The 12,906-nt window shown below is 42.7% G+C and overlaps 2 protein-coding genes across 17 annotated transcripts in view; one reads left to right on the top strand and one right to left on the bottom strand.

The window, feature by feature from the left end:
- Positions 1–246: 246 nt before the first annotated feature.
- On the top strand, positions 247–4,114 carry LOC117426865 (catechol O-methyltransferase-like). The gene is made up of 5 exons (XM_034925508.2): positions 247–590; positions 1,117–1,446; positions 1,642–1,835; positions 2,486–2,617; positions 3,292–4,114. The coding sequence occupies exons 2-5, from the start codon at positions 1,173–1,175 to the stop codon at positions 3,469–3,471; spliced, it is 780 nt and encodes a 259-aa protein (XP_034781399.2). The 5' UTR covers positions 247–590; positions 1,117–1,172; the 3' UTR covers positions 3,472–4,114.
- Positions 4,115–4,365: 251 nt separating this feature from the next.
- The window catches only part of LOC117426863 (splicing regulator ARVCF-like), a 110,052-nt gene continuing 101,511 nt past the window's right edge, over positions 4,366–12,906 (bottom strand). For 12 of the 16 annotated variants that reach the window (XM_059032740.1, XM_059032741.1, XM_059032746.1 and 9 more), the window contains 8 exons: positions 12,262–12,412; positions 11,572–11,764; positions 11,190–11,301; positions 10,767–10,857; positions 10,073–10,126; positions 8,971–9,062; positions 7,959–8,071; positions 4,366–7,380 (listed from right to left, as the gene is read on the bottom strand). In XM_059032740.1, the coding sequence (XP_058888723.1) occupies positions 7,970–8,071; positions 8,971–9,062; positions 10,073–10,126; positions 10,767–10,857; positions 11,190–11,301; positions 11,572–11,764; positions 12,262–12,412 (795 nt within the window). In that variant the 3' untranslated portion in view covers positions 4,366–7,380; positions 7,959–7,969. The remainder of the gene's footprint in view (positions 7,381–7,958; positions 8,072–8,970; positions 9,063–10,072; positions 10,127–10,766; positions 10,858–11,189; positions 11,302–11,571; positions 11,765–12,261; positions 12,413–12,906) is intronic. The other 4 variants (XM_059032744.1, XM_059032755.1, XM_059032747.1 and 1 more) reach the window with 3 other exon arrangements.

Genomic DNA, 12,906 nt, shown 5'->3' with positions numbered 1-12,906 from the left:
TCTGAGATGTAGAACGCGGCTCTTTTGATCGCATTTTAAAATGTGTCGCCTCTGGAGGAAATACAGTCTTACACAAAATGTTTAGCAAAAAAAAAAAAAACAAAAAAAAACACGGAAGCAGTAACTCCGTTTTTATCTAATTTGCTGCTTCTTAGTCTCCTTTTTTAATTTGAGTAAACTAAATAATTCAGTTTTTGTTTATTGATGTTCCAGTTACGTTGCCACTAGTTGTCAGCATTGCTCTTTTAGCGACAGCTCTGATGTAAAAGCATGAGGTCAAATCTAAAGGCACCTGTGTGTGTTTTGCCAATTTGTTTTTTAAAAGAACTGAAAGAATCGGTTCAGAACAGCTGCTGCTACTGAGCAGAACTGAGCTGATTACACATAGTTTGGTCTTGATAGTCTCTGTGTGTGTTGGGATCGGAGTGGAGAAACCTGTCAGAGACACCCTCTTCGAAGCCAAAAAGTGAAAGTGAAAACCCTGACTGACTCCTAACTCACCTCGTTCCAACGAGAACACAGACTGCAATCCGGGCAAACGAGAACACGGACTGTAATCCGGGCAAACGAGAACACGGGCACAAGCAAAGGTAAACTGCGCTTTTCTGCAGCTTTCACTCTCGACCGAGTTTTGTACAGTTGCATTTAAACTACAGTTAGAATTGAACTTGCAGCGTTCAGCTTCATTCTAACTAAAACAGAAGGCCCGAATCTGTCTTATCTTAAATTTCAAGGTCTAGTTTTGCAACAACAACAAAGAGAGCGAATATAATGGGACAGCAGAAAATGTCTGTGTTGAACTATGGTGACCATCCCATAATTAATGTAAACAAGCAGTGGATGTGTCGACTTGAAACTCTTTAAACAAGCGGGGTGTCTTCTACTTGTGAGAAGTTCACGTCGTGTTTCAGAAGTTACCCAGTGTTTACAATTCTGTTAGGGACTGAACTCGTTTAGTGAAATCGTTTTTGAGGTTCATTTTTCTAACGTGTTATTTTCTTCTGTTTGAGAGGTGCAAGTTGAATAATAGGGTTTAGGATACATGTACTGAATTTCCTATATTTAAAAAAAAACCCACATGCAATCGTGCCACCTTCTATCTTGTTTGTTTTAAAGATCTGCAATAGGAACAGTTTTCCTCAAAACGTGCCTCGGTTTTAAAAGTATTTCTGATGGAGTTCCTCACAGTCCTCTCAGCCGGACTCGCTGGCCTGGTACTGCTCGCGATCGTGGCTCTGGTTAAGCACCACGGAGGCGCCTACCTGGCGTGGCACGTTTACCTTCAGGGCTACATGAAGAGCCTCTTCAGCAGCAGAAGCAAGGAGCAGAGGATCCTGGATTTTGTGCTGAAGCATGCCGTGCCAGGGGACCCCACCAGTGTGCTGAATGCCATTGACAAATACTGCAGTCAGCAGGAGTGGGCCATGAACGTCGGGGATGAGAAAGGTGTGTGGTGTGGTGCTCTCAGACAGCTGCAGTTGCTGACCTTATACTCCCAGCAATTAGTCCATTCGTGCCTTGTGTTACATCTAGGGTTACCATATAACTCCATAAGGCCACTGTGATTGAGTGTGTTTAACTCTGACATGGAAAGTCAGGTCATTGTGGTGAGTGTGTTTAACACTGCCATGCCTTCCCCAGGTTTAATCCTGGACAGAGTCTTGCAGGAAGCTAGCCCCTCCCTCGTGCTGGAGCTGGGCACCTACTGCGGGTACTCTGCTGTCAGAATGGCTCGTCTGCTCAAACAGGGCGCTCAGATCCTCACTGTGGAGTTCAACAGAGACAACGCAGATATTGCACGCCAGGTTCTGGAGTTTGCCGGGGTGAAGGATAAGGTAACTAGTACAGTACTTTCTTAGTTATACCTTTCTCATTGAGTGTTTAGAAGTTATAGTATACTTCGTAAGTGAGAATTACTGAGGATTATTAGAAGCATGTTAATACTGGAGAACCGTTTAATGTTACTGTATTGCTTCGCCATGTTTTTTATCAATGATGTCATCCGTTTGCTATATATATATATATATATATATATATAGATAGATAGATAGATAGATAGATAGATAGATAGATAGATAGATAGATATAATACATACCAGTAGACTAATATTTATGAAATACAGCCTCCAGAAATATGAATCGTTTGTAAAGTTGTTTAACTGTAGATTATAAGAATCTAGTCGGGTGCTGTGTGATGTACAAGCTGATTTTCACCTGCTTCACTTACTGACTGCTGTGGATGTGCGCTTGTGTCGTACAGCACACTATACTGATCGCTTCTACAGCTGAGGGAACACAGACAGTTTTTCAGGAACAGTGGCTTGAAACCTGGTTGCTTTGCTGTATGGAACCCTGTCTCCCCTGGTGTGTCGTGCAGTGGCCTGAAACCTAGTCTCCTGAAACCCAGTTCCAAGCCACAGAGTGGCTCCGTGTTCCCTCGGTTTAACAGCTCCTCTGAGCACGCTGCCTCCTTCACTCCCTGTAGGTGCAGATTCTCGAGGGCTCCTCTGAGGAGGTGATCCGGCAGCTGCAGAAGAAGCACGCGGTGGACACTGTGGATTTCATCTTCATCGACCACTGGAAGGACCGCTACCTCCCTGACACCAAGCTTATGGAGGTGAGCTATATGACTACTCTGTATACCTCCGGGACCCGTACTTCATCTACTGGATTCCATGTGAATGTGGTATTCATCCTTTACCCCTGTGCTTTTTCATCCAGTGATAACCTCTTAATACACCACAAGACAAATTGCTTCCCCTTGCTGTCTGTCATATTACTTCTGTGTGAAAGGCCTTTTATTCTCAGTTTTTTTTTTTTACATGTTGTTTCTTGTTCAGTGAGCGAGCGGGCTGTTAAATAAAAGATTAGCAGCCCGTGGGGTACGAGTGGGGTGAAGCAGGTCAGTTCTTTAGCGTGACAGCCTGGTGGTATTGTGCTACGCTGCCTGCAGCTCTTACTGTACTGTATCTTCATTCATCTTTCAGAATATACATGGAGCTGGAATAGAGGGAAGGACCAACAGTTCAGCCTCCTGCACAGCTTTATTCTTTCAATGCAGGGTCACGGATCCCACTGCATTCCCCTTTAATACTTTACTGCAAGCTTGACATAGCCTAGAGGCCAGTAGATCAGGTGTAATTTACAAAGCGCTTACAAGGCAATGTATTTCAATTCTTGTAGTAACTACACAAAATAACTGCTTCTCTTACCCTTTTCTGCCAGTGTTTCAAATACCCACAAGAAAACTGTGTGCATTCTAATTAACAATGCTCCACTCCTCCCCCACAGGAGCTGGGCTTGCTGAGAAAGGGAACAGTCATACTGGCAGACAACGTCATCTTCCCTGGAGCCCCGGACTTCCTGCAGTACGTCCGCAGCAGCCCCAAGTACGACTGCACCTACTACCCCTCTCACCTGGAGTACCTGGACGCCGAGGATGGGCTAGAGAAGGCTGTGTACAAGGGCTAGACCGTCCGTGTGACCGGGCTCACGTCACATTCATGATCCAGCTCAAAACCTTTTCACTGTTGCCAGCCACGAATGACACCTCTTTACAAAGACAGTTTAAAAAAGCATTACTAAAGCTCTAATGCCAGGTTGGAATCAGTTTTTTCAAAAGGTTAAGACCTGATCTCTCGTGTAGCAAAAGCATTTGACAGAACTATTTTTAAAGATTTGATCTTCATGATTTTCAAATACGTTCTAGTCCTAAACACATTTCAGATCCAGGGCTCACGTAGATTTTGAATGCAAATATAAAGAGTGTAATAAATAGTGAGATGTGTGGATCTAGCACTGCAGTGTTTCATTGACCTTTACCATTTATACAGGGGAATACAAAGTTGGTTTACATCTTTGCATTGCAGTTGTGGGAAACCATCGCTGCAGATCAATGCAACTTAGCTGGTGGAGGCAACAAAGAATGGGGAGGAAAATTCAAGGTCACAGCAGCCCCTGGAGTGGAATGCTGAGTAAACTGTGCAGAATCTCACATGGATGTGATGGAGCTGCTGCATGTGTCTGATCAAGAAATCTGAGCACGCCACTCTGGTGGCTGTGCCAGTTGGTCTATAGTCTTGGAGGACCGTTGCTTACCTACTTAAAAAAACAACTGATCAGTAAGTTAAATCAATGAATGGATATAGTTAACCCTTTCATGCATGAAATATTATTTTTTCATTCACTTTATACAGATGGGGGGAACGGCATCTTCATAACCGACTGTCATGCATTTGCGTCTTCCATACGTCCCCATATAAAGACTAGAAGAGTTTTGTTTTATCCGTCCCCATGTGAGGTCGCCACTTTTACACAGCAAATCACCTGAAAAATAAATGAAGCAGCAGCCCATTTTCCTCCATGTTCTTTCCAGGCATGGTTTATTGAAAACACACCAAATTGATATTTCTCCAAACCTGTGTTCTTTTAAACAAGCTGAATACTCTGCAGGATATTAGTGAAATTAACATGACACATTCTGTCACTGTAGTGTCGATTTCCATTCCTACGAAAGCATAAACCACTTGCTCTGCTACTAAATCAAACCTGTTTGCACGCTTTTCAGGGTTACAATACAATATAGTACAATGCAAAACCCCAGCTGTCTAGAGACTACATTGATAACGCTAAGCGTAACAGTATATAAAACACATGGTTATTGTTCTTTTTTAATCTACCATGAAAAGTTTAAGGCACATGATAGTTACAAACACATTTGCTACTAAGTATTACAGTTACTTTTATTTAAACAATTTTGATCAGAGATATCTACATCGGTAGGGCTTGCTCGTTCTTCATTTCTTCAGCTGTTGTTCATTCGAGTTCGTTCACAGTAAGTTTTGTATCAGTATGGTTAAAAGTACAGTTTAATATATATACAGCAACAAACCCCTGGCCTTTTCTTAAAAAAACAACAACTACTATTTCAGGCCCTTTGGTAGCACACTGCTAAACAGCACCCAGGGATAGACAGTTCTTGCCATCTTATAAAAGTATTATTAATCTTTTTAAATCTGGGTTCTTGCTCATTTTAAAATCAAAAGTTAATATTGTTACACTAGCAATATATTTCTTTGTAGCATATTTTAAAAAAATACAAGACTTTCAAAAAAATCACATAGTAAAGAAATAGTACTTTAACGCAGGCACATGCCATTCTCAGCTTTAATGAATGGATGAAGGAACAAGCAGATGAATGCATGAATCAGCCTTATGGATCCTGGAGAGCAGAGCGTGTGCTTGATTCATCACTATGACTGATGTGTGTGGAGCAGCCCACAGCCATTCCAGGGCGTGCATTGGGGCAATAAAGTGCATTGGAAAAGAAAAAAGAAAAATGAACACAGAACCCGACACATAGCTGAGGGTTTGGTTTGGTTTTGTCATCCCCCCCCCCCCCCCCCTCCAGTATTTTAGGCAGCTCGTGCATCCCTTCCAAGGCAATATGCCCAACCGGAAACCGTAATAGTCATCTTTTTATTTCTTAAACTAACACAAGCCCTGCTTTAAGCTGTGAGTCGCTAGCCCTCCGTCCTCTGGCTACTCCGAATGATTCAATGTAAGTAACACCAACAGAAATGGCAGTAGAGTGAACAGATTAGATTACATTTCACTTTATCATGCTTGCTTGAAAAAGGGTTTTAAAAAGATGTATCAAAATCAGAGTAACGCATACAGATATATATATGTATATGTGTATGTGTGTGTGTATGTATATATATATGTATGTATATCTCATTGTATTGGTTAGTGTCTCTCTTGCGAACGGCATTGCACTGAAAGCTGGTTAAAGGGGACATCTCTGACCTCTGTCTATCCCTGCAGCTAAAACTGGAGCTTCTAAGAATCTGGGAACCAGGTAAGGAATCTCTGGATTTATTTCCTTTTTTTCTTTCTTTAAACAAAAGAAGTAGTAGTAGATTATATATATATATATATATATATATATATTTTACTTGTGCTGTTACAAAATACAAATGAGTGCGCGACGCGCCTCGGCGGATTTGCAGCCAGAACTCCACGGCTTCTCTTCCACTGATGATGTGCAATGCAGGGGTCTCCGGTACACATCCACACGTCACAATGCACAAACACCAGCGAACACGTTTGGGTTACGTTTTCTTCATATACATTTATAAAACCAACACAAAAATATAAAATGCTTTCAAAGGAGATGAAACCTCCCTCCCCAACACACACTGTTTATGCACAACATTGAATTTTTTTTTTTTTCTTTAATACAAACCAAAGCTGGACTTGTTAAGAGAGGTGTGAAATCGCTGAAGAGGCAGGTTTACTGCAATGTGGAACATGCTCCACGCTCACGTAGCAAATACTCCATTGTCTTCTTTGAAGAAAGGGTTAGCCAAGTCCAAGACCTCCGAGTACATCTGCATACTGTTTGTGATTTGTTTGCTCTACATTGCTGGGATACGCAGAACCACACAGATTGGATCCATATTACACTATGGCATTCCACACTTCCCTCAGGCCCTGATTAGCAACTGAGATCTTCATTGCTGGCTGCCCTGGTTCAAAAGACGCTTGAACACCTCCGTCATGTCTTGCACTTTAAACCGACCTCGCGGTGAATTAAAAACAGTGAAACTCTTTACATGGAGAACGTTAATGAAGCAAGCATTGTGTAGATCGCATTAGCATACTCTCCAAGAGGATTCTACTACCCTTGTGCTTTCCAGCCCCAAACTCAATCCAAACAAAGAAACATTCTTCCCCCTAGAAATCCATCAAACCGACATTCACTCCCTCGTTCTTCAAAACTAAAACAAAAAAAACAAACATAGGAAAGGAAACCAATCCAAAACTCAAAATGAAAAACACTGAATGGTTTTTGTCTGTGTTCTTGGAGAGCAGATTCTAGGCAGGTGTCTGCTCACAATACGCTCTGCAAGAACGGAACTTTTTTTTTTTGCTTAAAAAAATAAAATAAGTACTAACACTTGTGACTGTTCTAAAATACAGTTAAAGTTTTTAGTTTTACCTTTTTTTTCAATGAAACAAGTGTTCCCACCACAAACCTTCTATTCTCTTACTCGACACCAACTACCTTCTGGATAAACTGCAGAATCCGACCAATCCCATGAGAGCTCGTTCTGGGGCAGGGGTTGCTACGCCTGGTGGGAATGTTGATATGACAGTAGTACGTAGGGTTTTTTTTTAATAGTTTTTTTTTTCATTTGTTGAAAAGCACAGTAAGTTCATGTAATGATAAATAGTTTTTGTTGTGTGTTTTTTTTTTTGTTTGTTTTTTTAAAGTCCACTGGCATGTCCACAATAAAAATGACCTCCAAGTCGAATGGCAGTGGTGAAACGTGAGATCCTCTTTTAAAATTCAGGATTGCAATTTTAAATTTAAGCCTGCAAAAAAAAAAAAAAAAGAAACAGAAGGAGTCAGCAGACAGTCGCTGTGCCGTTTGTTTAACACAGCTCAGATGGGTCTGGTGGTGAACGAGAGAAACACAAGTCTAACAATCCACTAAAGCTCCCATATCATGACCCCACAGTGAAAATGAAATGAAGAAATGAGAAAGCACATGCCAGGAACACAATGCACAGCTCACTGGTCCTAAGGGGTATACAGCACTGACAATGTATCTTTTTAAGAAACGTTGTCGCTCATCTGGGTATAATCTCATAAACGGCTGATACGTTTGCAAAATACTTAACATACAGATTACTACAGCGTAGCCTATGGATTATGAAACCTGTTTTACATGACGGATTTGAGTTTTTGATTGACACTTCACATTCAGTGTGATTGCACTACACCAGATTGACAATGAAAGCAGCCAGTGGTATGGTAGAGGATTATTAATATAAAGACACGTCTGGCTTCAGACAGCATCTCTGGATTAAGCAGTCCGACAAACATCAAAGTAAAATAATAATAATAATAATAGATTCTTATCTCAGTCACAGGACCAAAGCAGACCTACCATGCATGCAATTAGACCCAGGAGTCAACAGGCTGATGTTCAGTATCACACGCATCCACCAGATTCACTGAGGGCCTGTTGCTCCTGATAAAGTTTTTCCTATTTGTGTCATTCTGCAGCAACAGGGAAATGGGTTAACAGCCAAACAGCGTTAAAAAGAACAAAACAAAGAGAGGAGAGGAAGCCGGGGTTAGTCCACACAGTTAAAGCAATACAATAAAAAAAGAAGAAAATCGAAATACACATTTTAAAAAGCATGCAAATCAAAAAGCCACAGCGTAAAAACAGAACTTTACTCCATCCCAGCAAATAAATAGAGGAGGGGGGGTTTCAAATGAATATAAACCCTTAAAACCACAGAGACATTTTAGTTCATGCAGCATTCATAAAACACCCCGGGTAACCTTCCCGGCCGAAATTCGAATGAATTCTGAACAGCGTTAACATGGCAGGCTTGGAATCCACTGATGTGTTATTTACATTAGGAAGGAAAGGAGTGGAGGGAGAAAGAAGCTCTTAAAATGAGCAGATGATTAACGACTAGAAGAACCACACACACTCATGTGCAGTGCTCCAGTGCCATGCGTCCGCAGGAGGCAAGCTGCTGGGCGTCCTGCCACTGTCACAGAGTCTGCAGCGCACTCTCATTAGCAACACAGGGGGATTTATTCACAAACGGCTACATGGGGGGGAGGGTTCAAATACACTGCTGCTATCTCCCCTCGCTGTGTTTGATAAGGTAGGCGTGGGTCTCTCTCTGCCCTTGCCTGTGTTATCACCTCGCCCTGGCTCACAGCAGCTGGAAGCGCCTGCTTTAACCAGCCCTGGTTTGTTTAAACTGTAATAACTGCACCCCTGTGCTTTTGTATTTCTCCACCAACTTGCTGCTAAACAAACACAAAGTGTATTAAAATGGAGTTTGTTTGTAAATCCACTCTTTTTTTTAATCCTGACCACACTTAAACTGCATTTTTTTTGTGTTTTTTTAAACCACAGATTGGTGCTGTGTTACCTTTAAAGGATCCCTTTCTGCCACGTCCCTCGATCCTTCTCTAGTTTTGAACTTGCTCTCTTTGTCTCTGTGATCAATCGTTGAATATGCATCTGAAATGGAAGGAACGAGTCCGTCACTCGCCTGTCTAAACAGGACAGGCACTCCCTGGCTTAATCAATTCCGTGATAAAGACACAAATGTGTGTCTACATTTATTAGCAAAGCTTTTTATAGTACTGCTATATAAAACGTAACAAGATAACCGACAGAAATTCACAGCGCTTGTTTGTATGCATATATATGGTCAGCCTTTATAACATTAAGTTAGATACGAAAGTCAACACACACCAATATTTCACTGAAAAATGCAAACCAGATACAATTCTCAGCTAAAATGATGAAACTTGCACCTAATAAGCATAAGACCGGACATGTACTTCCATGTTGCAGGGTGTTTTTCAGGGAGGCATGTTTTTTTAATGTGTTTGTCTTGTAACACTCGTCTCCTTTACTTTGCTCAGGGAGATTCAGAATGGTGGGGTGAGCTGGGCTGAGTGAGGCCCACCCCCTGAACAGAGACTAATGAACACGATTCCAGTTAGTGTCAATCATGCTGGTGTGTGGACCTCTGCTGACTGAGATGGGAAGTGACAAGCGGAGGCTGTGCAGGAAAGGCTCTCAGGCCTGGCTGAGCTGAACCACAGGTGAACACAGAGAGGGTTTTAAACAGGGTGTCGGCTGCTGCCTTTTAACTTTCTAACTCGTGAAAACCGCTTTCCCTCTTTCAATGCTGTCCGAGCCCGCGGGCTTGTGAAACATCTTTACAGGAGCGTCCTGGCGACAGCAGCAGCGGGATCATCAATAGAGAGATGAATGGAAACATGAGAAAAGTCTGTCTAACATCCAAGCTGCGTCCAAGACAGGCAGGAGGGCTCTGCCTTATGCTTGCGATCATTCCCAAAACCAAGCCCTCTGCACAGGCCAGATGGAGCAGTCAGTGTTGTCCAAGTATTGAAAGGATTGGAATCATTTGAAATGGTATTTAATAGTGCTGCGTTGTTTTGTTTTTTACCATTTCCCGTATTTAACACTTTTTTTAAGGCATGCGAATTCTAACTTACCTGGCCCAAGTTCATCCATTGGTATCATATCAGCACTGCCAGATTTCTTGTTTCCTGCAAAGTATTCATAGTCCGTTTTCAATGCACTGCTAAACGTACATTTCAAAAGGAATTCTCTTGATCCGATCCACAGGGGCATGAAAACCCACCAGTGGGGATTGAAGAGATTTGTATAAGGGATATGGAAAAAATGGCGATGTTGATTACTTCTGATTGTAACACTAGTTTAAGATTAAGAGCAAGTCAAAGTATAAAATTGGTCATACTCAGTAAACGAAGTTGTTTATTAAAATGAACACTTTATTTTAGTTTACTTTGTTTCTTTATTCGCGAGCATGCAGAGTAATATTAATGGTGGGAATGAGGCTTCCTGTACTGTGGAATGTTTCACTGCTGTCGTGCACAGGACTCCCTTGTGAAGACGATGCCACATCTTACCGGGCTTCCCTGTTTCTTTGCTTTATGCTAAAGCTGGATTTATAAATGCACCACATCCTACCTGTACATACAGTGACAGTAGGGGTCAGTGAGTTATTTAAGAAAGCAGTAATGATACACTATGCCGCCTTCATCACCGATACAATGTGCTTTCTCTTTCCTCCAGTGCAAAGGTTACTGGTTTATCCTCAGAAGGTGTGTTTGCCTCTTGCTTGTATCTGTATATACGCTGGGTGTACTCATCCCCGGCACTGACCTTGGTTCTTCTCCATCAATGGTAGAGTGCTGTCGTCGTACCCGGGCTTCCCTCCACTCTTTGAACCTTTGGGAGGGGCAGCTGCTGCGGGCTAGAGGAAGGTGCATAGAAATCAGGAATGTGTTAGGAAACTAACAGCTTGATGGATGTACAAAACAGCAGCAGTCTACATGTTTGCAATGTGACACTTCCATATAACAAGTGATCTCTTTAGTTTAGGTTAAATAAGACAGTCAGAGGGATGTGCAATATCAAAATAATCTTATTTACAAGTAAAAGGAAAACACAAAACCGGTCACAGAACGTGTACTTATATAGTGTAATATTCTGACTGCATTAAAGAAGTCATGCCTTTTTATTATGGTGGAACACAGAGCGCCACAAGACCCAAGCCAGGCTTTATCTACAGAGGCTTGGCAGTACCTGGAAATGCGTTTTGTTCCAGCCTTCCTTGTGCAGAGCGTTCCTCAGCTCCTTGTAGCTCCACACCGTCTGCAGAACATGAGAGGCTGCCTTCGTCTCTCTCGAAGACTGGCTGCGTTCAAATCGGCACGTTCAAAAAAAAAAGTCAGTCAGGGGTCTATCAGAATTCAGAAGCTCAGCTGAATAATCTATAATGCTTGATCACAATTCAAAGATACATCAGCTGTCTCAACTGGAATACATGAAATAGCACGTTCAATAAAACATGAGGCGCAGGGCAGTTCATCAGTAATCTATCTGAATTATGCACACATTCAAACGTTCACGGGGGAGCTGGCTGTGTTTGGGACTCACAAGACAATGGTTAGAAGGAGGGTCGCACCTGGTTTTGTTGATGGCTACAAGCTTCTCGATGGCCTGTGCCTGTACCAGGGACCTGGCATTTTCCGAGCTGTCTGTTACAATCTCGTGGGTGGTGTTGAGAATGGCCACCACCGTGTCCTCCTCCAGGTTCTTGGCTGGTCTCTGCTGCCCGCTGGGTAAGTTACTCACCAAGTCCCGCATGGCATAGCTGCCTGGATCGACACAAACAAAACAAGCAAGGACAGCAGACGCTCGTGAGTAACCCGAGGACAAGCAGCTGATCTGACAACTAACTGAAGGCAATGCTTAGGAGCCGGACCTTCAAGTCATTTTAAATTCCAACGAAAGTAATCATGAGTTCCTAATGTCCTTCACACTTACTCATGGAGCTAGCCTTGTTCAGACGCGTCTGCTCAGGGTGGTTCATAAACAACAAACTGAGCTCCGTACGGCACAGGATACTGCACAGTGGGCATGGGGCTTGTCGTTGGCCTGTCTGGTTGTTTCTCATTGAAGGCCTCTGCTGCACTAAGCATCGAGTCCACATGTTCATCGGCACTGTGTGTTCTGTGATAATGTTTATTTTCTTATGGTGGGTTGTTTATGAATCACCCTGCATCCAGTTGGATTTTCCTGGGAGGAGTAACCTGGAGCTCCTCTGTGGACAGCAGCGATAGAGAGAGGGTGTAAGAGAAGGAAGCTGCAGTACCTATCAGGTCTTTGTTGCGGCGGTCGATGGACAGGTTTCGGAGAGCGATGGCCACCGCCCGCACCACCTTGTCTGAGTTGGACCTCAGCAGCTCCACCAGGATCGGCAGGCCTTTCTCTTTCCGAACAGTAGCTCTGATGTACATCGACCACTGCCGGAAAGAATACAAATGACAATGCAGCACACAGCCAGCAGGAGACATGCAATGTGCAATACAGCCAATAGAACACAAGAGCAGAGTCACATGACAGTCAGGAACACTTCTGCACACGCAACCTGTAATTTAACAGATCCCTGAACAGTGGAAATCTACCAGTGGAAATCTGTTCTGGATTTGGACTAGCAATGTTTTTTGGGGGGGGGGGGGGTTGGATTAACAGACACATTTTCCAGCAGCTTTTACCGAGATAAAAATGAATTGGAGTCTTTGACACTCGGTGTGATATTGGTGCATCAAAAAAAAAAAAAAGCATTTTGTGCAAAATTAAATAAATAAATGCATTTCAGACTAATCAAAATAATTATTCCAGCAGAAATTATTGAACCCAGTTTCTGTGCAAACCATCCCCACTAGGTGGCAGCAGTCAGCTTTACAATATTTCTCCTTCTGACCAAGATGCACTGAAGACCCGTCTGTCCTTGCCT

This window comes from Acipenser ruthenus, chromosome 11, assembly GCF_902713425.1.
Source record: "Acipenser ruthenus chromosome 11, fAciRut3.2 maternal haplotype, whole genome shotgun sequence".
Taxonomy (NCBI): domain Eukaryota; kingdom Metazoa; phylum Chordata; class Actinopteri; order Acipenseriformes; family Acipenseridae; genus Acipenser; species Acipenser ruthenus.
Note: the sequence above shows the minus strand (reverse complement) of the source record. Positions and strands in the feature narration are given on the sequence as shown.

What these genes read in the sequence shown, in the direction of transcription:
- LOC117426865 (XM_034925508.2), top strand. Translation starts at nt 1,173, where the DNA reads ATGGAGTTCCTCACAGTCCTCTCAGCCGGACTCGCTGGCCTGGTACTG. An exon ending in GAACGTCGGGGATGAGAAAG is followed by an intron (nt 1,447 to 1,641) that starts GTGTGTGGTGTG and finishes TGCCTTCCCCAG; the next exon opens with GTTTAATCCTGGACAGAGTC. An exon ending in TTGCCGGGGTGAAGGATAAG is followed by an intron (nt 1,836 to 2,485) that starts GTAACTAGTACA and finishes CACTCCCTGTAG; the next exon opens with GTGCAGATTCTCGAGGGCTC.